The following is a 26,517-nucleotide window of genomic DNA, read 5'->3' on the forward strand; positions in this document are numbered from 1 at the left end:
CTGGCCACTGGTCGGGGGGGTGGGGCTCTGCATTTTAATGTAATGTTAAATGAAACTTCTTAAACATTGTAAAAACCTTATTTACTTTACATACAACAATAGTTTAGTTATATATTATAGACTTGTAGAAAGAGACATTTTAACGTTTTTAGAAGGTATTACTAGCACACAAAACCTTAAATTAGAGAGAATAAATGAAGACTGGGCACACTACTTCTGAAAGGTTGCCGACGCCTGATCTAGCACAATCAATCTCAGAGTTTGGAAAATTAGAGTTGGTTGGAAAACCACATTTTTATTCCCACAAGAAATTTTGAACAAAATCTTTTTTCTTTTACTGTACAAAGTTTCAAACTGCTTCAGAGTGATCATTTTTGTTCCAAATTGACATCTTGACTTTAAAACAAAAACCTGAACTAATTTACTTACATTTCAATAATAATTAAAAAAAGAGACCCAATGCCTAAGGTACTCGAACTCATCATTAAATATCAACAGCATTACAATAATAATTTCAACTTAACCAGCCAGGCACCTATAAAACTCCTTTCCATCCCTTTCATTGTTCTAGGAAACAAACCCTCAGGCCTCTTAGAAAACCCTCACCAACAGATGTCTTTTTCAATGTCCCCTGAAGGTCATTAAATTCAGGCTATTTCAGATGAAGGATGAGACAGGGAGCAAGTTCCAGAGTCCTAGAGTCCTCAGAGAATGCTCTGCCAGCTGCCTCCTATCTTGGATTATGAGGGGGATACAGCTGAAGCACCCTTGCTGACTCAGCTGTGCCATGAAATGACATTTTAAGCTGGACCAAAATGAACATTTTCCTTTCATTCTGAAGTGTCAATTAGAAGTAAAAATTTTCACTTTGAAATTGCTCCCGGGAAAACCAAAATTTCCCATCAGACTTGACATTTTCCCACTGGAAATTTAGATTTTGACTAAGCTATATTTTGGTGTAGAAAATTGTTCAACTAAAAAAATGTCAATCATTCTAATGCTGATTGTTAATCACAGGCAGTGGAAATTCTTAGAGATTTCCTAACACTTGGAGATAAAAAAAAAGAGCAAAAGAAAACGATGAATCTAGGGTTAGGTTTAAATTCCTGTTCTGGTCTCAAAGGACACATACCTGAAAATACAATGATCCTCTTACTAGCAGGGAATGTAATATTCTGAAGCATATTTATGTTTGTGTTAAAAGGTCAAGGTCCCAACTAGAAATGGACTTGAATTATGATAAGCAGATCTGAACCTGAACTTCCCCAGATTTTCAGGCCTTTGGGTCTTGTGTAGGGGTTTGGATCTGTCTATATTCCTAACATGTAATCACGCCTGATGTCACATGTTTTAATTCTGAAGAGCATACATTCTTCCAGCTGAGGTCAGCATGAATTTACACTTGGGAATTTTCCTTCCTTTTTCTGATGGTATGAACCCTCCATAGTTTTGTATTTTTGATTCACCAGCTTTGCGTCAGACCCCACCAACTTTTTTTAGACTCTCCCAGCACAAGGACAGATGAGATGCAGTTCTGAATATCTTCCCTTTTGCAGGATATCATCTCAAACCTCTATCACATTTAAATGCATATCATTTCAGAGATCAACTGTAATGAAATGATGGTACTATGTAATTATTGCTTTGAAATTAAGGGACGTTAAAGGGTTGCAACCATTTTTTTCAATGTGCTAATTCTCCAGGGTTCCAGCATGATAGTATTAGGTATATAAAGCATAAGTAAATGAAGCACTTAAAAGTCAGGCCTTTAAAAGCAGTTTCTGCTTTGTCGTTTTCATATATAAAACAATTCTACATGTGTTCCTCAAGCATGTTTATTAAATCTGGTAAAAACAACCTACAATTCTCTGGTCAGTATAATCCCCACTGCTGTATGCTGTGGCCAGTGTTGAGGAACACTTCTCTGCATACCAAGGAGAAAGACCTTGTTGAGAAGCACTGCTGATGGATATAGTGTAGATACTATCTGTGTAACCATCACAGTCACAATTATCACCCTGACGACCACCATTCCCAGAAGCCCATACAAAAATGGAACCTTTTCCATTTCGGCCCTAAGGAAAAGAAAGGGATGATTATCATAAGGAAGAAAGTCTACAGTCTCTTTAGTACATTCACACCAAAAATCCACATAATTAAATGATCTGCAGACAATAAAGAATAATTGTTCATATAAATCATAGAAAGTTAGAGGTAGAAAAGACCTATTATATGTTCCAGTCTATCTCCCTGCCAGTGAAAGATTGCTCTCTATAGTACATCATATTGTGATTGGTCCAGTCTACTTTTAAACGTCACAATTAATGGGGCATCTACCACGTCCACTGGAAATACGTTTTGGATGCAGATCAGGAGACTGTGATCAATAGATGTGGTTTTTCCTATGAACACATTTGGTACTGAGTGTGTTTACGAAAAGCAGAAATATTTTTTTCAATAAATGGAACTTCATTATGAGTTAACTTCATTTGCATTTGTTGTCATCACAGTAATATTGGTAAGCAGTATGTCTGATGTGTGAGATGACATTTCCATCCAACTCCCTTTGTAATTATGCCCTTCACAGTTTGGCATTTACTTGACGAAAAACTGCAAACCCATAAGCTCATTTTATCGGCGAGTCTACTCATAACTCCCAAATCTGTGGGCTTCCAGTCTTCAGTCTCAGGTCACAATTGCCCCCACTTCCTATTCCAGTTTCCGATGTATAATAAATTAGTTGCAGCTATAAAGTTGCTGACAGCTAGAGATGTGGAGAGCTGAAGCAGCATGAAAAATGCCATGCTTTTCCTAGTTTAAACAAGTATTTGCCATTACATTTTAAACTCTTGTAGACTTTAAGTGGAAAGTATCTGCTAATGTGCAGAGCAGAAGCTTAGATTTTAATTCAGTATTAATTTATGTACATTCATTATAGAGAGCAACTAGAAAAGCAGATCATCAATTAATCCCCTCTAATCAACATTGATGTAGCTGGTTCAGGGGCCAAGTGGCAATTGCAGCAATCTCAAAATAAAAAATAAAAATAGAAAAACAAGCTACACTCTTCCTATTAGAATTGTCAGGGTGGTGCCATTGGAAATCACAATAAACAAAATAACTTGTTTTAGTAACTATGGCCCCAATCCACCAACACACTTAAACACATGAGACACTCCATTGACTTCAGCAGGAATACTCATGGGGCTACTCATGTATTTACTGCTAAACATGTGCTGAAGTGCTTTGCTGGATCCGGATCTAGGGGGCCAGTCCTGATGCTAGCTTAACACTGTCATCTCTGACTGACTTCAGCAGGAGTTGAGGGCACTCAGTACCTTGCAGGATGGGTTAGTTTGGTACAAAATAAACCTTGAAAAAATGCTGTCCTCTTCACCAAGCAAATTTCCTGATTTCCCAGGTCCAGGCCCATGATTTCAGGGGCATTAGTTCCTTACTCTTTCCACTGCCCTTTCTGCCCATCTTCCCTTCCCACCCTCCGGCACTCAATTTTCCTCTCTCCCTTTTCAGACCTGCATTCCTCTCCCTTCCCATCTCTATCTCTCCCTTACCAACACTTTTCTCATTGGTTAGAATTTCCCACAGTTGTCAGGCTCCCACTTCTTTTGTCCCTCTTTCTGCTGTTCCTGGCCTTTCCCTTTTCTCCAGACTCCTCTCCTCTTCTACAACTCCAACGTCAGACTCTTTTTTTCTTTTTTCCATTTATCTCTCTGCTGCATCCCCCTGTCAACACTATCATCTCTAGGTGTCTCGATACCTCCTCCTGACTAACAGGTGGGGACAGTGTTTATATGTCTGTTTCTGGGTCTGTACCCAGCACTCTCATTCAACACACCACTTGTCTTCTAACCAGATCTCTAGGGATAACATAAAAGAGAATTTAAAAGCTGCTGCTTTCAGTATTCTCCAGCATGCATTCCTACCATCTTCATTTTAATTGGATTAGGTTATGCATAAACCAATTAACACAGTGCATGTAACAGAATAACACAACCCATCCACACAGTGCTAAAATGCATCACCATTTTACAAAATGAAATATTCGTGAAGCGAACACTTTGTATTAAATTTTTATAGGAGCCTCTGTGCAGAAATCCAATTACTATTCAGAGCAAAACATGCAGACAGAGAAGAGGAGGGGGAAGGGAGGCAAAAAAGCAGCAAAAGGAAGGATGAAGAAGGAAAGCTAGTCTGCAGAGAATAACCCCTTGAAAGCAGAACACTGTAAGAATGCTTTCATAAGTCAGGTCCCAGCTGGGAAATTTTGCTGAACCTTTATATTAACATCCTTCTAAAGAATGATTCAGTTTCTCAAATCTGTTTGAATGAGCAGAACGCTTTAGCAAGAAATAGACAAAGAACGGACCATTTTCTCACCCCTAAGAACCATTTTAAAACTACAGTCTTTACCTGCAAGCTGGGCTGTATTTCAGCTTAACTACCTGTTAGCATACCTGTTTGATCCCATATTCAAAAGCCTTCTGTGCTAGCCTGCCAGGTCCCTCTACAGTTTTACCATCATCATTAGGGCCCCAGCTTGCACTGTAAATATCCACATGATCTGGATTGAAACCAATTGAACTGGCTTCAATGGCATCAGTGACTATTCCATCCAGCATTCTTATACCTTAAAATAAAATAAAAAACAGGTGGAATGAATCTATTTCATGTTTCTTTTACATTATCATTGTTAAGTGCTTGTACAGCACCTAACACAATGCGGTCCTGCTCCAAGATTATAACATCATCGTAAAACATTTCACATATGTATCATCCTTCCTTTGAGGAATTCAGGGCATTTTACAAATATTAAAAGTGACCTTATAAAAATTGGACTGTGCCCTGCTATTTCTCTCCCATTTTTTTCTTTTTATAGTGTAGAGAGAAGGATGGTGAGAGTTCCCCCTCCCCCAGTTTGTTTTTTACCTTTGAAATATAAAAAAGGACAAATCTGGTCTACAGTGTTTTTTTTCTCTTGAGAACCTCCTGAATGTCTCCTAGAAGATGTACTGTATGCTCTTATTTTAAGTTCTCTCTGTCTGTCTCTCGCTCTCATCTTTTAACAAAGATTTCTTTTCTCCAAAAGTTAGATAGGTGTTATCAAAAACAGAGTTTTAAAAGTCTTTTGTCTTTAAAAACTTTGAGTTTAAAAGTTTTGTTTAAAATGAAGAATTTTAAACACTCTGACTAAAAAATCCCTTCCCCTCTCAATTACTAAACTATCCAATCCTGAATACACAAAGAAATATTGCAGAAATTTCTCAGCATTGCTAATACTAGTTAATTTCTACTATTGTGAGCAATGTGGGAAGCTCCAGTGATAGCCAGCCATTAACATTCTTATTAGAACCATGTCTTCTAATCTTGCACAGAGCAGGGCTAATCTCCAGGATGCCCTAAATTCCAATGGCAGCCAGTGGCTCGTTTGCACTAGAGCTCCCAACATTGCTAACACTGTCCATTATGTTAGAAATGGTGGGGAACTTTTGCAAAATTCCAGCAATGATGCAGCAATGGTAGCAACAGTACAACTGCTAATGTCATAAGAATTTGGAACAAGTTTTCATGGCACAATAATAAAAATGCTTGGGCTCTGTCTATGCTAGAAATTTAGTACAAGAGAAGCCGTATCATTGCTGGCAGTTGCTGAACTATGGATTATAATTCTTCTAGTATAGAAATTCTCATACATTTTTCCAAAGAAGGACAGACAAGATCTGAATTTCTAAGGAGGGGGGGACCATCAAACCTCAGGCTTTGATTCCTTTTTTTGCATTATTAAGAAGCAAAAAAGGTGAACTGACTGCAGGATTAGGGCCCGAGATTGTAATATGCAATGAAATACTTAGAACACAGAAGCTAGTATAGACACTGTGAGAGCACCAATAGAGGTAAAGGCAGCTGTACAGATCTGTAATATAATACAAGAACAAACAATTATATCCTCAGCACACTAGTGAAAAACAATTTAAGCAAAACTGCTGTTTCAGTTCAATTCTCTGTGAAAATTCTGTTTGTTTTCTAAATAAACTCAGGGATATGATTATTGCAATGGTTTTTCATTAAATTAGTTTTCACCAGTAAGCAGAGTCATATTATTTGTCCATACATTTGTCTTTCCTTTTTCTTCTATATGCTTGTTTCCCATCATCTGCCTCATGAATTCAAAAACAGGCAAAAGCAAAAGGAATTTCAGACAGATACACGTATCTGCCTGACAGATGGCTATTTTTAGCATCACATTCACTGTGTTGGAACTCTCAGCCCAGTCCTTTGTAAAATATAACTTCTTAATCATTTGATTTCCATGCAGCATCAGAGAAACAGTGCTGTGGCGATGTATGCGTAAATAAATAAATTCCATTTACTATATGGCATATGGGATGAACCACATTTCTTTCTTCTACAGAAAACAAAGGAGGGGAAGTGCATGTATACACTAAATGAAATTGAAATGTAACCTTTAAAACTAATACAAGGAAATATTTTTCAAACAATGCACAATAAGCCTGTGGAACTCAATGCCACATGATTTCAATGAGAGCAAGAATTTCATAGGATTCAAAACAGGATTGGACATTTATATGGATAATGAGAACATCCAGAGTTATGATGTTAAATATTTGAAAAATAAACAAGAGCATTCCTTCCTGGAGATGTGTACCAGGAAAAACCTGTATCTCCATTTGCAAATCACATAATAACACATGCAAACAGGTGTGAAGTAACCTTTGTATATGCAAGTGCTTGGAAATGTGGGTAGAGTGGATGTTCAACATTTTTGCAGTTTCATCCCTTCACCCTGCTTTAAATATTTGATCCTTGGTGTCTTCATCTTCTGAATGAGATCTTTTATTTAAACAGTGTGTGAGAGCATAAAGGTGGACAGGAAAATGACATCTGTGACAGCTCTAAACCCCTTTGAGAAAACAGGGCTCAAACTGTGAGACCAGTAATCTCAGTTCTCAATCCCAGCTCAGCTGTCCCATTTGAGTCAAGGAAAAAATTGTGAAATTGAAAAACTACAAATTTACAAGTCTATTTTCTTTTGTGCTAAATAACCACTAGCAACTGACATTTTGATCACGTCTATTTCACAGATCTGCAATAAACTAGACTTTCAGACACCATTCTATTGACTAACAGATAAACAATCCTTTACCTGTTTTCAAAATTAACATGTAAACTGAAATGGAGAATTAAGCAATTGAAATGGAAACCACAGCAATATTAATACCTTGACTGACACAACCTTTCTATATAACTGTGTAGACAGGAACAAAACACTCTAAATAAGAGTAGATAGGAAATTGGATTTTCTTTCTTTCACTCCGCAGGTTCTATTTATTTTTGTTCAAAATGAAATACCAACCCACCATTCCCTTATTTAAAAATATAGCCCTCTATTTTTTGCAACCAATAATCATATTATGGATCAAATCCTGAGAAACTGATGGCTGCTCTGTAATTGGGACAATATATATGTAGCAACTTACACTATTTCTGTATGAAACCAAATACCACAAGGTGCTGAATGCCTCTTTAGAGACGCTGAGCACACTCAGCTCAAGGTGATGGTACCTCAAGGTGCTCAGCACCTCCAACTGAGTACTCAGCAACTTTCAGGGCCAGTCCCTTACTTCACTTTGTTTCCATTCACATCAGAAAACGTAAAGTTTAAATTAAATTATTGTTTGGTTTCTTACCTCCAACTCTGGAATTGTATGCCACGCCAACACCACATTTCTTGTTATTGGCCTGCATGGCAATTTCCCCTGCACATCGTGTTCCATGTCTGGATAAAGTAAATGATCATTTAAATCATACTATAAGTCAGTGCATTTATTTAACCTACAGAGACTAGTCACTGTTCTGCTAGAATTGGTGCATTCTTTCATCACCGAGATGTGAACTCTTTAAATATTAAATAGGTATGGAAATATATCTATTTGGACAAGAATGCACTTTTTGTACTTAGGCTTTGGTAATCATAATTTCGAACCATCCCATGATCAATAGATCATCAGGATGAGGCACTAAGGACCTGATCCAAACCCCACTGAAGTCAACAGGAAGATCATGTTGTTACAATGTCTACCATGAGCTGTACCATGCCTACTATAACAGAGTGCAATAGTGAGGCAAATTTGGAATGCCAAGAAGATGCTAAATCCCTTAAAAATATCATGAAAAAAGCCACTTTTAAGCAAAAATTTAGATATTTAATTTATTTTGGAATGCAACTGGGTAGTATTTAAACTAAACAAACCTCTTTATCTTCGTGAAATGATTCCTCTAACAAGATATTTTGAATGAAAAATCTTTTGCCATGAAGGATTCCTATCCTTCATAGCATAACAAGACAGCATAACTATAGAGTTACTTTATCTGGTACCACAGCTTGGTATGCAACAAAATGCTTCAGTGCTTCTGGATGGAATTTCATTTACATATTAATAAAGATTAGAGGTAATGCAGGTAGATTTAAAAGATAACGTCATTGGAATAAGAGGATAATGGCCTCCTACTGCTATATAAATGCTGTAGCAAAGCAGAGACATTCATTTTCAAAATCATAGAACATTTCTCCTCTGATAACTTTCCATTCTGGTGACTTTATTTCTATTATGCCAATGGATTCAAGATGTGGATGCTACCATTGTGCCTGATAGACAGTGGGGAACCAGAGTGTGAGTTCCTCATTGTATCCTTATTAAATAGTGACATCCTATCTGGCTTACATAATTGACTTGTTCTATGCTACAGCTTATAAAGAGGTCTGTTCTCTTCTCTGTGGACTCGCTCTCTCCCTAAACTATCATGGAAGGATCTAGGTGCAGCAGAACTATCATGGTGTTTCACTGTGCAGAGGAGAGGTGGGTTGTAGGGAGGTCATGCGGGAAGAGTCTTCATTCATTCTCTCCCACAAAATGCTACGAAATTCCACTAAAATAACTGGCCAGGTGTATAGGAGGGAGCCTCCTGCACCTTCACAAGGGATGGTGTGGTAGGTATGTTCCCCTAGTGCAGGGGCAGGTAAACTTTTGGCCTGAGGGCCGCATCGGAATTCGTAAATCGTACGGAGGGCCAGTTAGGGGAGGGGATCATGGTCCCTTCCCCCTGGAACTCCTGCCCCATCCAACTCCCACGTTCCCTGAAGGCCCCCCCAGCGCCCCTGCCCCATCCAACCACCTCTTCTCCCTGTCACCTGACTGCCCCCTGATGGGACCCCTCCCCATCCATCCCCCCTTCCTTCCTGACTGCCCCCCGAGACCCCAGCCCCCATTCAACCTGCTGTTCCCCCTCTCAACCACCCTGACCCCTATCCACACCCCAGCCCCCGACCACCACCCCAACTCCCCCTGCCCTCTAGCCAACCCCCACTGCTCCATGCCCCCTTACCGCACTGCCTGGAGCACTGGTGGCTGGCGGTGCTATAGCCGTGCCACCCGGCTGGAGCCAGACCACGCTGCCGTGACCATCACACAGCTCGGAGCACCTGGTCAGGCTGGGCTCTGCAGCTGCGCTGCCCGAGGAGCTCACGTCCCACCACCCAGAGCATTGCGCCGGTGGTGGAGTGAGCTGAGGCTGCAGGGGAGGGGGAACAGCAGGGGAGGGGCCGGGGCTAGCATCCTGGATGAGGAGCTCGGGGGCCGGGCAGGACGGTTCTGCGGGCCAGATGTGGCCCACAGCCCGTAGTTCGCCCACCTCTGCCCTAGTGCCTAAGACACAGTCCCTCCTAGAGGCCATCCGACGGGCAGATGTAGTTCCTCTTCATCCCCCATGCAAGGCTATGCATTACAGGCATAGCTGACTAGAAAGTCTGCTTAGTCGGATCGGTGTGCCATATAATTCATTAGCACTAACAACAAAAGATTGTTCCCTTGAGATTGCAAATACGTTATCAGTGCTTTATACATAGAACCATATGAAGAAGAGAGTTTCAAAACATAATGGGGAAATTAAACTGAATAAATTCATCTTGATCTGGAAACTTATTCAACGTCCATATATAATGTGCGCAAAAATACCGTAATGTTTTTTCCCTTTTACATGTAATAGTCCTTCGGAGTACAAATATTTCTCAGGTTAATGGTGAAGAGCTGTGCATTTATTTGCCTGTTCTAAGGCACAGCATAATACTTCATTAGTTTGTTTCTTTTCACAAAATGAGAGGCTACTCACTTGTTTTCATTTGTTGGATCATATCTGGGAAAGGGATCGTGATCATTGTCATTGAAATCATAACTTGCCTCTGGATCCTAAATTAAAAAATAGACTTTATAGTTACAATGAGAGAATATCCTCTAAAACAAGTTTTCAAGTTTCTGAAGTCTATACTAGGTGATGACATAATATTAGCTAGCTAGATGTGACATCAACTTTAATGTATACTTTGTCCTCAGCGTTAGTCATCATTCTTGATGTTTAGGTGAACAGTTCGCTTCCATAAAATAAAAGTACATAACAGTTAAATTAATCTTCTAGAGCAGGTATTGATTAGAATGCACGTGGGAAAGGTTTTTTGCTATTAAAGCTTTGGATGTTGGAAGGCTAGTGTAGGGAGGCCTGTAAAGAACGGTATTGGGGTATCTGGAAGAAGGGCACTGGATGGTTTATTTATCATCAAATCACTTTACAAACATTTAATTCAGGAATCCTCAGAGCTATTTTGAACAAGTTTTTGTTAAATGAAAAGTGGCTTTTTTCAAAACCAATTTTTTTCATGAAAAATTGGTGAAAGTTTTTTGTTTACAATCTGTTTTCAGTAAAAAAAATTATAACTATTTCAATAACATTTTCAAAAATATTGTTTTAATTCTCCATTTTTTTAGCAAAATTAAACATGGATCTTTTAAGAAATCTTTGAAATGACAACAATTTTGAACATTCTAATTTTTGTGTAGTTAAATTCTGGAACTGGCTTCCAAAGGAGGTTGTGGAATCCCCATCAGGTTTTAGGAACAGGTTGGACAAACACCAGTAAGGGATGGTCTACATTTACTTGGTCCTGTTTCAGCACAGGGGGCTGGACTTGGTAAGCACTCAAGATTCCTTCCAGCCTTACATTTTTCTGATGCTGTGAATAAAAGATCCACAAAGGGCTAAAAGAGTTGTAATAGTTCAGCATTAAACCATTGTGTCTAAACATGCCCAGGGGCTAAACCACCCTGAAGAACCCACTATCCTGGTAAGCTTATTACTCAATTCCTAGTGATACAGGCCAGGGTCTAAATTATGCGTGGGGTGAGTATTTCAGTTTCTCTGTCATATGGGAGCTGTCTTACCAAACAGAGAGAAAGCCAAAGAAGAATGTTTGTATATAAACACCTGCAATTGATTTTTTCTACAGCGTTCTTAAATCACAAACTTACATAGTTAGTATATATGTCAGTGTGATTCCACTCCAAGCCATCATCGAGCACTGTTATAACAACATCTTTTCCTGTAATCCCTTTCTGCCATACAGGAATAACATGGAGATCCAGTTTTGGCAGAGATGGAGTCACTCTTGTATCTTGCTGGAGGAAAAAATGATAGTAAGCATTTAAACATTTACACATTCATATTACACCTGTTTTAAAGCTGTGTTTGAACCATATTACAAATGTGCTTTAAATCAACCTTGGTTTGAGTGTGACCGGAATTTGTAAGTTCTACCCAAGTTTTACAAAAAATCAACAAAGACTGGCCTGTTCAAATAGCCAGGATACTGACAAACCTCTCTGTCCCTACCCAACTTCCCTCATTCTGTTCACCATATGACTTATGATCCTCCCAAAAGATATCTTAGGTAAGAAAGGGGCATCCTGCATCTGATGACAGGAGTAAGGAAGATTGAGGAGCAGGATGTGCTGGATGATCCTTGGATATTTGAGTTAATAGTCAAGTCTACAAAGGTTGGTTCTCTTTCACCCACTGAGAACCAAACTGCAGCCACCCAGGATATGAGGAGCTGTGTTTTCTCTTAATGGTCTCTCCTTTGATGTCCAGGTTAGCTAGTGGAAAACAATTAGGAAATGAAAGGAATTAAAATGATGGGTTGATTATGAAGGACTGTGCTGAATCACAATTTGCTATTTACTGTCTTCAGTGGACGATCTCTTGGAAACATGACTTACCTATGCCCTCTTTCCTTTCATGGAAAGGTCTTCAAAGATTAACTCTTAAATAGATGATTTTTCTTTTGTAATGTTAACCATAACCATAAATATATTTTAATATATGACAGCTTTACTTAATACCTCTATAAAAACACAGGCATAGATTCAATCACTAATGTTTCCTTTGTGTTTCTCAGCACATAAATACATTATTAAATAGGACTTTTTTTTAAATTTTTGTACATCTTTGTTTCCAGAAAAATGCTGAATGAAGTGTGAGATCCAGATAATGAAATGTACTGCGGGAACAACATTTCTTGCATTACAATGCGCTGTTTTCTAGCAGCTGCAGTTCAAGGAAATATTCCAGGTCACAGGGCTGTTCCGTAGGATCTATCAAATAATTGCTTTTCTGATGAATGTGTGAGGATAACCTGGGGCAGTGGGTTCTATTTTGTCCTCAGAGCAGCCAATGAGCAATATATTTATTACATGAACAGGGAAGTACCTTGGAAAAAATACTTAACCATTAAATAGCACTTTTTATTTGAGGATTTCAAAACACTTTGTAAAGGAGGTAAGTATTATGATCCCTGTATGAGCAAACTGAGATGCAAAGAGGTGAAATGACCTGTCAGAGCCACACAGTCAATTGTGGCAGTACCAGGAAGAGAAACTAGGTCTCCTAGATTCCAGTCTATTGCCTTTTCCACAAGACCACACTGCCTTTCTGTGTATTTGCATTCTCCCCATTGGAAATGAGCTTGAAAGAGAACATATGGAAAAGGCCTCTCAGAAAAATAAGATTCTGAAAATTTTCCATTGCAAAAAACCAAAAACAAGAACAAAACAAAAAAACCCACAGCTGACCAACCAGCACTGGGGTGGGAGAAAAGCAGGCCAATTAAAGAAAAGCAACCAAAAAATGCTCAGTGGCACAGCAAACAGCGCCCCCTTGAAGCTGATGCCGGGGGCAAATGCCCACCCCTAGAACCAGCTCCACACCCTCATTCCCTCTTTTGGAGCCAATGATGTCTGAAGGTACAGGCATAAGTAGATGCACAGTGTGATTATATGTGGTGAACAGGATTAAGTCTAGTTATGATAGGGAATGTCCAGCAGATTCTCAGAAAAACAATGTAAAACTCAGCTGTTCAGCTGTATTTAGCTGGCTTGTTGCAGGAGGTCAAAAAACATGTATAGGGCAGAAAACCTCATCCTCTGCCACCTTTTCATTAATTATTTGATCCTATGAGACACAGAGCACCTTCAACTCCAGTCGAAGTCAATAGAAGTTGGGGTGCTCAGCACCTTGCAGGTTTGAAGCTTTATTCCCTGTTGACATATGCAGCGTGCATTATTAGCTACAACACAGAAATATGCTACCAACTAAAGAGGTCGAACTAGAGACTGGTGTTATTTGGTAAGACTAAAATTCATATTATTGTAAACATGGTTCTTAACTGTTTAACAGCTTTCTAAGGTATCACATAATTCCAAGGATAAGAAACTTGAACTGGATGACATGGCCTTTGCATGAACTGTGGTTTAAAGTGAAAGAATGTTGCTTGGTGATATCAAATGCTAAGACCTATCATTTCCATGGGCCACAACAAGGAAAGTGGCTACAGTCTGCTCCCTTCTGTGCACCCTCTTTGACATCAACAAAATAGCACAAGTGATCAGTATAAATATAGTTCATTGTCTGCTAATATCATATAAAAATAAACTCTTACCAGGTACCACTGCTGATTCCACATAGGATCATTGAAAAGGTTTTCTGCTGAGTCTCTCAAGGTTGAACGCTTAGTTCGCTTTTTTTCATACTGTTGCTCTGCCCATGACACCTACAAGTATTTTTATCAACAATAACAATGTATAAACCCACAGAGATTAACTGGTTTTGAGAGTGTTTCATTGTAAAACAGAAGCTTGGTACCTAGAGGGAAAAGTGGAGGGTTCATTGCTGTAAAGTGCATTTCTGCATTTAAGTGTATCTTAAACAGAAGGAAGAGTCATTAAAACCATGATACTATAAAATCATTTAAAGTACAGCTAGAGTGAAAATCTTTTATCCACAAATGCCCCATAATGCACCCTTTTTTGTTGAAAGTATATAGCTGTTAGAAGATTTCCTAATTTGTGGTAGTGACTCAAACAAGCAAAAACACCATTTGTTTCACTCTTCAACCTACATTTAATATCTCTCTGTGTGAACAAGAAAGAACGGGAACCGTGAATTTTTAGAGAAGGAAAAAGAGCCATTCTTGCTACAGTCACAGCAATGTTGCTTCTCATAGTCAATCTGTCACATAAAGCATCTTCCAAATGGCACTTATGATCACAATCCACTTCAAAGTGTAAACAATTAGAAAGCAGTGAATAGTACATCAAATTCAATGCTGGTATGACTCTATTACAGTCAGTGGGGTTACACCAAAATGAATACATTCAAGTGTGTTTGTGAATGTGTCTATGCATGTAATTGCATGCCAGTTATAGATATACCTGACTATGTCTAATTTACTTGAAGGTATTTTCAAAAGGTTTCTCATTTTGTCTCTTGGAATGAATTACTCCTTTGTCTATTTACCCAGAAAAATTCAGTTCAATTTTAACAGAGACAGATTCTGATACCCTCACTTATGCTGAGTGGAATCTTATTCTGCAAATAGTGCTATTTATTTCAATTGGGGAACTATTCATGGAAGTAAGATGCTACTCAACATGAGTATGGGTATCAGAATCTGGCCCATAGCTGGTGTCTAACACAGCCTTGCTTTTTGCTCCATTTTCCAGCTTGGCAAAGTGAAAACAAGTTAGTTGACTTGCCAAGATCCTACAACAAGTCCTCAGCTCAAGATGTTCCTGGCTCCCTAACCCTTTGCTCTAAATATCAGATTAGGTTTTTTGATTAGGACTCGTCTCTCTATGCTGTGAGACTAATAATATGGCTCCCTCAGGAATCATAGATTATTAGGGTTGGAAGGGACCTCAGGAGATCATCTAGTCCAACGCCCTGTTCAAAGCAGGACCAATCCCCAAATGGCCCCCTCAAGGATTCAGCTCACAACCCTGGGTTTAGCAGGCCAATGCTCAAACCACTGTGCTATCCCTCCGATTTACACATCTGTCACACGATATGTCAGTCACAATTGTGATTATGAAAAACCTAAGTTAATGAACAGTTATATTGATATGATTTAAATGTATTTCACATAAGGGAAAGTTAATGAAAAGCTCCACATAAGAGAATATAGCCTAAAAAAACGGAGGCTGCTATACAGTACATAATTTGAGAGTTCACCGCATAATATAGATTTTCCTACTTTGTGTACATTTAGTGCTAAAAATGTGTGCTGAGTGACAGCCCTGGAGACTGTAGTCCCCTCCTTATGCAATGAATATGGACAGTATCAGTGCAAGAAATATTCTACTCCTGCCCCATCAATGTGCAGGAGGACCACTTCTACAGAAGTAAGGATGGTAATTCTTCACTCTCCTCCATATCCATTCAATGCTTGGCCTCTTTGTCAGTTAATGCTTGTTAACAATGTCAACTGTGCTCATCATTTTTGTGATAAGGACAACTGCCTTCTGGAAAATGAGCCAAGATCACCAAACTCATATATCAGTGAAAAACATAGTCTAACAAGCCAAATTTTTGTCACTATATAGTTGGCCTTGATTCAAATGGTCAATCTAATAGAGAGAAACAAGGTTCTGCACTAACCCATTTGGAGCCAACCAGCCATTGATATATAGAATAGTTAAAATTATCCCTTGAATTTGATGTAATGTTGTTGATAGAAAATGGATTTTTAAACTAGTCTGAATAATGGAAGAAGTTAGGGAACCAGATAATTACACATTTTTAAAACAGTTAAAAGCATTACACATTTTACTTTAAACACTGGACAGATTATAAAGAGGCATAGCTCCAGGACCTTACTTATTGCATTTTGATAAAACAAATTAATATTCTCAATACTATAGGCTAAAAGTTTCCTAATTTACACCCACACAGCCCTACGAAAGTAAATGGAATGCTACAAACATAGCTAAAGGCAGGATTCTGTCCACTGTCTTTTGAAAATGTATTTAATTCTTTTAAGACAGGCTGCTCTTGAAAATGTATAGATCTTTAGTGAAGATGTCTATGTATAACTGTATAGCATTTCAGCATTGCTTTGGGTTTACTGTATCTACTTACATAATTATGTCTCACACTTTCAAATAGCTTATCTGAATACTAGATGGTAAATAAAAAGCAAATTGGAAATGATTTTGCAAATGTCACCTGCAGCATTTCAAAGCACTCTATTCTTTACTTCAATAGATAAATATGCATTAATGATTGTCATCAAAGTCAGTCACACAATTGCCTCCACTTTCTGTGTTACAGCAGAGAAATATACTAGAAACAAAAATGGTTGTACTTCCCCCAGTAATGAATAAATTAAATGTAACTGTGGCTCTCATCTGATCTTGGTATTATGGTTGAAAATCTGAAGCCAGAACTGGATGTGCATTTGGAAAGGCAACCCTTATTTGCAATGAGCCAAACTCAAATCTTGGATATAAACATCTCCAAATGTAGAATGTTCACATTTTTTAGCTTGAACCTATCTCTATTATCAAAAGAAACGCTAGCAGTAAGACACAAGGGGAAGTGTGACTTTGAAACTGAGCAAGCAGAACAAAGTATATCCTAACCCATTTTTTCTCATCTCTGACAGCTTCTCATATAGAATGTTGCCTCCTAACAAAAGCCCACAGTCTAATTTTTTTCTCTTAGTAACCGATCATTTAAACATTTTTCTTCTTAAATGATTAAATGTTTTTTCATAACTGGATTTCTAAATATTATGGTAAGTTTAGATTTAGATTTTTGCTGTTCCACTAGATAGTAGTTTTAATTTTTATGAAAATTCCTGACTTTTAAGCTAGGCTTTCTGTTACTGAAAAACTAACCAGTTATCTGCATGTTTAAAAAGCAGCCACCACCTTTACCATCCATAAAATTAGATAAATGGAGTGTCTGTTTCACCGGTATAACTAGGACCCTACAAGGTCAAAACTCCTCTTGATGATTTCTGCTGTCTGATTTCCATAAAAGTTTTGAGTGCCCAAATACTGAAAGACTGGGCCCTGTAACAGGCCCTTTTAAAATGTTAACTGGACAGTTAGTTATTGAAACTGGGTATTGCAGCAGAATCTCAGCATTTTTTTTCTAATTTTTTCTAATATATAAACACTATTAACTAGACCTAGATTTCCTAGAAATAGCACAGAATGAGCTTTCAGTCAGGCCGTCTGAAGTCAATGGAAAGACTACCATTTACTTCAACAGATTTTCGATCAAGCCCTTAAGTTCTTTGTACGTATTTTCACCAACCACACAAAAGCATTTCAGTCCAGAACCATTGCAGGTCTATAATTATAAAACAGCAATTTGCAGAAAAATACATGGCCGCTTAGGGCCAGATTTTGCCAGTCTTACCGACGTTGACTAGTGCCTTACTCCTTGAAGTCAACAGGCCTGCTCATGGAATAATGTACTACTCCACATGAGAATGGATGGAAGAATATAGTAGACTTGCAAAATGTGTCTTTGACCACATTACAAGTCAAGCAATAAGCTGAAAACATGGATGCTGGATATCAGAAAGGGTAAACGCTACACTTACACGATGATCATCGGACAGTCTCTTGGTGATATGAATGGCACTTCTTCGAGATCTTCTTGGATGGCTCCTATGTCTGAAGAGATAGTGATTTTCAAGTGATCCAATCTATAAAACAAAGGAATATTTTACAAACTGCCAGATACTTCTTCCATTGCAAACAAATATCAACATTCATAACCTGTCAGAATTAGATTCCATCTTCAAATGAGTGAAAACTAGAATAAATGTATAGCTTATAATATTTTTATTCTAAAATATAATTCTCTCCAAGATAAGGTGTTGATCACTAACAAAAGCTGTGTTATTTGGCATAATGTTGGGAAAACAAGGGGCACAGTCCAAGCTAAAGCTGAAGCTAAAGTAGTTACTTTTGATTTACACTGGTATAAATTAAAGTAAAACTTGGCCCCTATTTTGACATATCTTAATTATACTACATTTTGAGGATGAGTTTTTATTTCTGACCATGGTACATGCCACTGCCTACAGCATCTCTTTGGAATGCTGATGGAACTGAATAAGGGAATGTATATTTTCTTGGAGTATCCAAATGTGTAGCCAGTAAGTATGCAAATATGAGCTCCTTGTGCATGCAAAATAGGCTGATGGGGTTCTCTACCCCAGTTTATTGTTTACAGCTATGAAATCTATATTTTCATATGATAGATCTATATTTTCATATGACAGATTGGGAGTAATATATATATCCATCCATAGTCTACTAAAGTCAGTGGCAGTTATGCCATTGCCTTCAAAGGGACCAGGTCCAGGCCATAATCATGGACCTAGTATTATACACAGTACAGTTTGTTTTAAGAAAGGATAAATCTCTTTGATGAAGAAGGGCTGTCTTTCACTAGACAATAAGTGGGCCAAGACACTGTTTGGGAAAACTATGGTGCTAGCAAATGAGGGACTAGCAGAGGAGAGATGGATTTAAGATTTGGGTCCCCACGCTCTCTATCTTCAGCATCCTCTCTGCTACTGGGTTACTTAGATACAGGCTTTTTTTACCCTTGCACAGTGGTTTGGTTCCTAACGCTGCCAACCTCATTGGCTGGAGCAGCACGACCCAGGGGGCTGGAGCTCCAGAAGAAGAGGAGAAGCAAGGATACTGCTACGTCAAGGCAGTTACTCATCCCTGACAACGCTGACATCACGGCATCCCGAGCGCACGAGGAGCTCGCTGCCGGGAAGAGACGCGGCGGGCGAGGGTGAGCTCTGCAACTCCGAGCAAGCGCCGCCCGATCCCCCGCGCCCCGCCTGCAGAGCCACAAGTTTGCCTAATCTCGGACCCCTGGCTTTGCACGAGGCAGGGGAGGACTCGCTGTCCGCTGGCTAGACACACACTGCGGCATCTTTCTCTTTAACGCGCACACGCGGGGGAGGCAAGAACCAACTCCCGGGGAAAGCAAAGTTAACCAGGCTCCGTTCCCTGCCGGGGGAGCAGCTGCCATTGCAAGCGCCGCTCGCAGTCCCGCGCCTAGTGCGGAGATCGCCGCGGGGTGGCCGCCAATGGCCACTCGCTGAATGCGGCGCTGCCATGTTGGACCCACCTCCCGGCGCGGGCGGGGCCGGGCGGGAGCGCACTCGGGGCTGCCAGCTGCCCTTGGGGCGCGAGTTTCAAGGCAGCCCCGACCGGGGCGGCACCACGCTTCCCGAGCCGGGCACTGCTCGCCTGGCCCCCGGCCTCCGGCCCTGCCGCCGGGCGCAAACCTTGGCACGCCGCAGCTAACTGGCTCGCCGCCCGCCCATCGCCTTCCCGCCCAGGCGTGTCAAGCCAGCCCAGCGCTGGGACGTCCCTGGTTACACGGGGCCGGTCGGTGCCCGGGGCCGGGGAGAGGCGTCCGAAAGTTACCTGCTGGCTGCCCCTTACCTGGCCCAGCAGCTCGTACTCCAGCTCCTCCGCTATGGCCTGGGCCGCCGCCGGACCGCCGGGGATCTCTGCCGCCCATTCATTGACGAACTGCTTCTCCGCGCCGGCCAGGCTGGCGGCCGCGCACCAGGCGCAGAAGAGAGCCAGAGCCACCCGGCGCCCAGCGCGGCGTCTCCCGTCCATGGCCAGGCGAGGGACGCGGGAAACCAAACAACAAACACACGCGGGGCGGGGGGAGACCAGGCAGCGGATCGATGGCTGCAGAGCCGGAGCCCTTTCGCTCCCGGTTGCTATGCGGACACCCGGCAGGCTGCAGGGCGCAGTGTCTCCCAGCCAAGCGCGCCACGGCTCTTCCTCGGGGCTGAACGGAGCCCAAACCCTCTCCCGCGCCGGGCTGGAACCGAGTGTTTACACGTCAAAACTACGAACGCCAGCCTGACGTCAAATGTAGCTGGCCCCCGAGCGAGCGGGCTATTCCCAAGTGGGGAGGGGGAGGGGGGTTGCTAAAATAAGCCGGAGGGACGGACGCACATTCAAATAAGAGGAGGAAAAAAAATCCAGCCAACCCTCTTCTAGGAGCTGAACCCCTCCACCCTGCCCACACATCCTCCTCCCTGAGCGCTGCCGGAGATAAGCTCTCTGTCAAGTGCATGGCACTAGCGAACATTATTGTGCCTTTTCTTGTCAGGGAGCTTTAGGCTCCTTCCAGGAGGTGGCTGCTCTAACCCGCGAAAGGCACGAATTAATGCCCGATACAGCTGTCAGGGTGGCTCTAACCGCCCTGGGGAAATGCTTGCACTGCCCCGGCAGCTGACTTGTAAATAGATTCCGTCCAAGAGATAAACAGCTCCCGCTAACCTCGTCTAAAGCAGCTACAGCTCCCATTGCAGCAAAGGGATGTGCAGTTTTCTAATGCGCCAACTTTAGCTTACCTCCTTACTCCCGGGGATTTTAAAAATCACGGCACTGGGAACAGGCGTGACAGTATGAATCACAGTGTGTGCTGCGTGCAAAATAACATAGCTCGCAGATTGAGATAAAGAATGTACATCGGAAACCTGTTCCATTTCTTGCTCTGTTTAAACGGGAAGAGCTCCTTGCAGGGAAAGGGGTCGATGGGACAATGAGTTAGAGGCACATCCTAAATATCTGATGTTCTCCCTTGGAAAAAATATTTCAAAGTCAAATTTTAATTACAAAAATAAATGGGAAGTAGTGGCTACGTAATTACAGGTCTTCCCAATAATGATATTTAGCCGAGTACAAAGCGTTCAGAATCGTAAAAGATTTATTTTCCCTCTCTATTAGTACAATCTTTTTCATTACGTCAGGATGAAGAAAGATCATCCTAAGTGCTTAGAAGTAAACATGCAGTTAAAGCAGCTTGAGAAAGGGAAGGCGCAAAGTACTATTGATTCCTTGCGTCCAAGTGCAGGTTTGCTCAAACGCAGTCCAAAGTATGTCACATTTCAGCATGGCTAGGATGGACAGCGACTAGCGGCTGCATCTGGGTGAGCTGTGCATCTGGATAGTCTCATGCCTTCTCGGCCGTGAATCTCCGCTCCGCTTGACTCTGGCTTTAGATGCAACTTCTTTTTACAATAAGGTAGTAATTGAACTGTGTGGCAGGTGCGTTGGCAGACTCCTGGCCTATCTTAAGATGAACATATGGTTGCTGTTTTTTCCTACAAACTCTTAAGATTCATCCTGTACTAAAAACTGGAAATAAATAAAGATTTTGTCATTTAATTAAAAACAAAACCTTTACAGTGTGGGGTGTTTTTTTTTAGCTGCTAGCCATCCTTGGGAAGAGCTGTGCTCAAGACAGAGAGCAAAGAAAAGAGAAGAGCTGGGACAACAAAACATTTTTCAATTAAGCTAAGAAGACAGAACTTAATATGCAGTAATACTTGATTAATGCACGTTGTCTACTTTCATCCCACCACAGGTAGGCATTAATCTGCACCACTCCCCAGTCTGATTATGTCTTTAAAATAAAGTACAATTGTTAATTTTGAAAGAATTAAAATATTATAATGCCATATCATGGCACGGCTCTGTTCCTCAGTAATGCTGGCATTTGTTATGAACAGAAAATAATATATATAACATATCATTTTATTGTCTGTTCATTATTTCCCCCTCTCTTATGCTTTATTTAGCTCTTCTGCTGCCATTTCATTCTCTTCCCTCTCCCCACAGCTCAGAAACCCTCCTGAAGACTAGTCACTACCCTTGCTTTGCCTGACATTACCTGTCCTAAACAGTTGGTGAGTTTCGTTTTATAGTTGAACAACTACATGTGTGGTTGCTTAATGCTCCTAGTTTATTTTTACAAAGAATAGACAATTCACCTGAATCCTCCTTCCAGGGATGTAGCTGAACATGACATTTGTACCTATATTTGCCAAACCGTTGCCCACCACCCAACCTGAACTGCACTATTCCCATGATGTTCCAAATTCAGCCTGTCATTACATATAGTGCATACAGATATAAAGTTAAGAAAAAGGTCTGAGGAAAAAAAAAGTGCAATCATGCTATAAGAAAAGTTAACATTGTATGCTGTAGTTTACATCCCCTACTTAACCCTCTCAGAGACATTATAGTGTAAAGATCAAATTTGGCCCTCATATTCAATTGCGCGACTCCCACTGATGTCAAGTCAGTCACTGATATGCAGCACACAGAAATCAAAATGTTGTTTTTAATGTCAAAATCATGGTACAGATGTGGTTTTCCTGGCACTATTCCACAGCCTGACCAGCATGTCTGTTCTATTTCATAGAGGCCACCTAAAATGTGAGAGCAGTAAACAGCTTCTCCCTTTGGACAAAATCCTCCTCTCAGATACAAAGTAGTCTCTAGTCTGATATACTGTCCTTCCAACATGAAATGAAATCAGATACCAAGGTGCTCATATTCTATAGTGATGAGTTCAGAATAAATATCTAGATAAAAATTGATTAGACAGACACTCTAGAATCAAGTGGAGATCTGCCATGCAGAAGAGTGGAATTGTATTCTTAGTTTCCTAATACAAAATAAATCTGACAAAGGTAGTTGAAGCACCACTGGGGGTAAGGTTGGGTAGAAGAGAAAGTAACGCTGGATGAACCTGCGATCACCAGAACACTTTACAAAGAAAAAGCAAGCTGCTTTAAACTTCAGAGAAGTACCATGGGAGAGTAGTTTTGTGTTCTGCTTTATACAGGTTCTTAAACCATGCCTATTACCACGGTGTCTGAATGCCTTATGATACCTGTAGTCAATCATCTGGCAGAGCTGGGCTCCTCAGCTGAAGTGCAAAACAAATGAGGCAGGAAGTCAAAAGACACAGAAAATGGTAGAGGTTGCCAGAGAACAAAAGATTCTGGCAAGGGGGAGGGACCACATTTACAGGAGACAGAAGTAGCAAGATTATAGAAGCAAGAGGTTTAGAGAGGCCAAGGGAAGAAAAAGGGTGATGTAAGTAATAGATTAGACCAGTGGTTCTCAACCACGGATACATGAACACCTGGAGATACACAGTGGTCTTCCAGGGGTACATCAACTCATCTAGATATTTGCCTAGTTTTATAAAAGGTTACATAAAAAACACTAGTGCAGTTAGTGCAAACTAAAATTTCATACAGACAATGATATGTTTATACTGCTCTATACACTATACACTAAAATGCAAGTACAATATTTATATTCCAATTGATTTATTTTATAATTCTATAGTAAATATGAGAAAGTAAGCAAATTTCCAGTATTAGTGTACTGTGACGCTTTTTATTTTTATGTCTCATTTTGTAAGCAAGTAGTTTTTAACTGAAGTGTAATTTGGGGGTACGCAAGACAAATCAGACTCCTGAAAGGGGTCAAGTAGTTTGGAAAGGTTGAGAACCACTGGACTAGACAGGCTAAAATAGAATAGCAATTAACATAATGGTACTAACATTGAAATTTAGTGCTGCTAATTTTGAATACTCTTATGTACTGAAGTATGGTAACCTAGGTTGAGATTTTCAAAGCCAAGAATGCGATTAGTATACATCTTCCATTAATTTTAATTCATTTTAATCGTTCCTTGATTTTATCAGTGTTCAGTGCCAAGAATACGATTTCTTCAGTTTCCTGGACAATTACATTATAGGTCTCTTCCTTCAATTTTCTAGGCCTTCTTAATTGTGGAATCAATCACTCAATGCATTTTCTTGGGCTTCCTAGACATTTAGTTCATTTTTTATCAATATTATAAACATTGCAAGCTCATATTGTCTTGTGTGATAAACTTTCACTCAATATTTGAACAATTCGATAAAAGCAGTATCTATGTGTAAGAAATTATGTCAAAGCTGCAAAAAGGTAATTCTAATTCATAGTACAGAATCTCAGTTAAAATGAATGGGATTTCATATCTAAATCTCTTAGATTGGTTTGAAAATCCAGACCCTGTCTTTTAAAGAGGATAGGTCCATCAATGGCTATTAGCCAGATGAACAGTGATGGTATCCCTAGCCTCTGTTTGTCAGAAGCTGGAAATGGGCAACAGGGGATGGATCGCTTGGTGATTACCTGTTCTGTTCATTCCTTCTGGGGCACCTGGCATTGGCCACTGTCAGAAGACAATATACTTGGCTAGATGGACCTTTGGTGTGACCCAATATGGCCTTTATTATGTAATAAAAATGAAGGTTGTAGCCCATTATATTCCTGTCTAATAATAATGCAATGTAAAAGCAATAGCCTGTACAGCAGGATCAGGTGAAGCCAAAAATAATTGTTTCATGCTCCATAAACATCATGACTTTGCACTGTTTATGAGTGACAGATGTGTTTATTCCATGATGTACCCAGTGATACTGTAGCTAAATACATGCTAATATACAATCAATCAGACCAATTTAAAAAAAATAAATTTCTAAATGCACAACTTCAATTTAATGTAAAGACAAACTGATTTTCTAAACCCGTATTACTTTTCATTTTTCAGCAGACTTTTTTTCTTGAAAGGCAGGAGGTGGGCAGAGATAAGATCAACCTTTGGACAGAGAAAGATTGATGAAAAGGCTCATTTTTCAGTCCATAAGTTAAGAAAAATCATTAAAATTCTTGAGGCAAAGGATGGTCTTAGGGTTAAAGCACAGAATTAGGAATTTGTTTATCTGTACATTTTTACTGTGCTCATCACTGTAGTATCTAAATATTTTGAGCAAAATGCTGACCCCACTGAAGCCCAGGGGAATTTTGCCATTGACTTCAATGGGGCCAGGATTTCAATCCTCAGGCCCTTATTTTATTTTCAAGTTGGCATAAATCAGAAGTAACGCTACTGAAGTCAAAAGTATAGCAGTGTAACACCAGTGTAAAAAGACAAAATCAGGCTCCCGGCAGGAGACCTTAGGCTCTTGTCTCAGTTCTGATTCTAACTGGCCTAGTAAATCACTTCATTTCTTTATGCTTTAGGTTTCCTATATGTAAATTGCCTATCTCACAGGGATGTTTTGAGAAATATTTCATTTATGTTTGGTAAATTGCTCCAAGACCTTCAGGTAAATATAATACTAAAATAGTCATTTCATCCAGTGGGTGAAATCATCGCCCTGTTAAATTCAGTGGCAAAACTATCACTGACTTCAGTGGGACCAGAATTTCACTTTTTTTTCCTATGTCCCTGCAAATAAGCCTTTAAAGATTCTAGACCAGATTTTCAGCATTGACCACATATCTGAATGTACATTTTTGCATCTACAGAAAAAATGTACACAAGAACAGAGACCACTGGGGAAAATCTAGGTGTCTGCACATATTATCATACCTTTTTGAGACGAGTTAAAACCTTGTTCACACTGATGTGTGAATGCAGCATTTATTTAAAATAGTTATACAAGACAGTTAAGAGACTACACCTAAAACAAGCCCTAAAGAGTCTGTCCAGAAACTCGCATCATGTGGGTTTCTACTGGGTACTGTGACCAGGTGCATTGAGTGGATGTGTAAGAGAACACACAAAAACTGAGAACAGACAAGAACAGAGAGGACAAAGGCAAAAAGCAAGAAAGCCAAGCTGTAGTCTGTGAGCACAGTGTGATCCTGCAAAAAGCTAGAGACACCTTTTGGGTCTGTTGTTTAAGAGGCTTGGGGCTTTAAGCTAAGAATCTGCTCCTTTTGTTCTTGGTTTCTGCTGCGTTTGGAGAAGCCAGGACATTGATGCAATCTTGTTTATTTATCAGGAATGAACAAAGAGAATAGCAGGCTCACTGAGTTTCTATTGCTTCCTGGAACACGCCAGGGCCCCAAGACTTGACTAGCTGCTCAGGTCAAAATGGGCAACAAAACTTCCGCATATATTATACGTGCTAAAGATACAACAGAATTAAGTAACCAATGCAAAACTTCAGATTTATCTTCCAATCTCCACTTATACATCTATGTTTTGAAACCAGCCTGCAACAGAGATGGTGTAGTGTCAATCAAAAGCACCCTTATGCGTCTTTGACTTAACCATTATCACACAGAAACTGCCTCTGTTGAACTGTTTAAACGTTCAGTGACAAACACATCCTAAATTGCATTCAAGGAGGAGGGAGAGTAGGAGCCAAAAAGCAATTTGTGTGAGAGGTTGTAGTATTGATACAAAGGAAAGAACATATATATATATAAAAAAATTCCCCTCTCACCCCTATGGGTGGTATGTGTCTTCCTCAACCTCGGGTCCTCTACCAGAGGCCTGGGAGTTTGAGGGTTCTGCGCAGTTGTCATATAGCATAAGTCCCAATTCTGAACCTTAGCGTCCAAAATGTGGGTGCCTGCATGAAACCTCCAAGCTTAATTACCA

The 26,517-nt window shown here is 40.1% G+C and overlaps 1 protein-coding gene and 1 long non-coding RNA gene across 2 annotated transcripts in view; one reads left to right on the forward strand and one right to left on the reverse strand.

The window, feature by feature from the left end:
- Nucleotides 1-21,435, reverse strand: part of PCSK1 (proprotein convertase subtilisin/kexin type 1) — a 35,312-nt gene extending 13,877 nt beyond the window's left edge. Inside the window, exons 1-8 of the mRNA XM_032798666.2 lie at nt 19,692-21,435; nt 17,816-17,920; nt 13,862-13,972; nt 11,397-11,543; nt 10,207-10,283; nt 7,728-7,816; nt 4,476-4,648; nt 1,863-2,075 (exon numbers count right to left, since the gene is read on the reverse strand). Coding sequence (XP_032654557.1) covers nt 1,863-2,075; nt 4,476-4,648; nt 7,728-7,816; nt 10,207-10,283; nt 11,397-11,543; nt 13,862-13,972; nt 17,816-17,920; nt 19,692-19,874 — 1,098 coding nt within the window. The 5' untranslated portion in view covers nt 19,875-21,435. The remainder of the gene's footprint in view (nt 1-1,862; nt 2,076-4,475; nt 4,649-7,727; nt 7,817-10,206; nt 10,284-11,396; nt 11,544-13,861; nt 13,973-17,815; nt 17,921-19,691) is intronic.
- Nucleotides 1-26,517, forward strand: part of LOC116835665 (uncharacterized) — a 136,071-nt gene that overhangs the window by 58,930 nt on the left and 50,624 nt on the right. Inside the window, exon 2 of the long non-coding RNA XR_004376249.2 lies at nt 11,492-11,561. This is a non-coding gene — a long non-coding RNA (uncharacterized LOC116835665). The remainder of the gene's footprint in view (nt 1-11,491; nt 11,562-26,517) is intronic.

Source organism: Chelonoidis abingdonii, chromosome 6 (genome assembly GCF_003597395.2).
Source record: "Chelonoidis abingdonii isolate Lonesome George chromosome 6, CheloAbing_2.0, whole genome shotgun sequence".
Lineage (NCBI taxonomy): Eukaryota > Metazoa > Chordata > Testudines > Testudinidae > Chelonoidis > Chelonoidis abingdonii.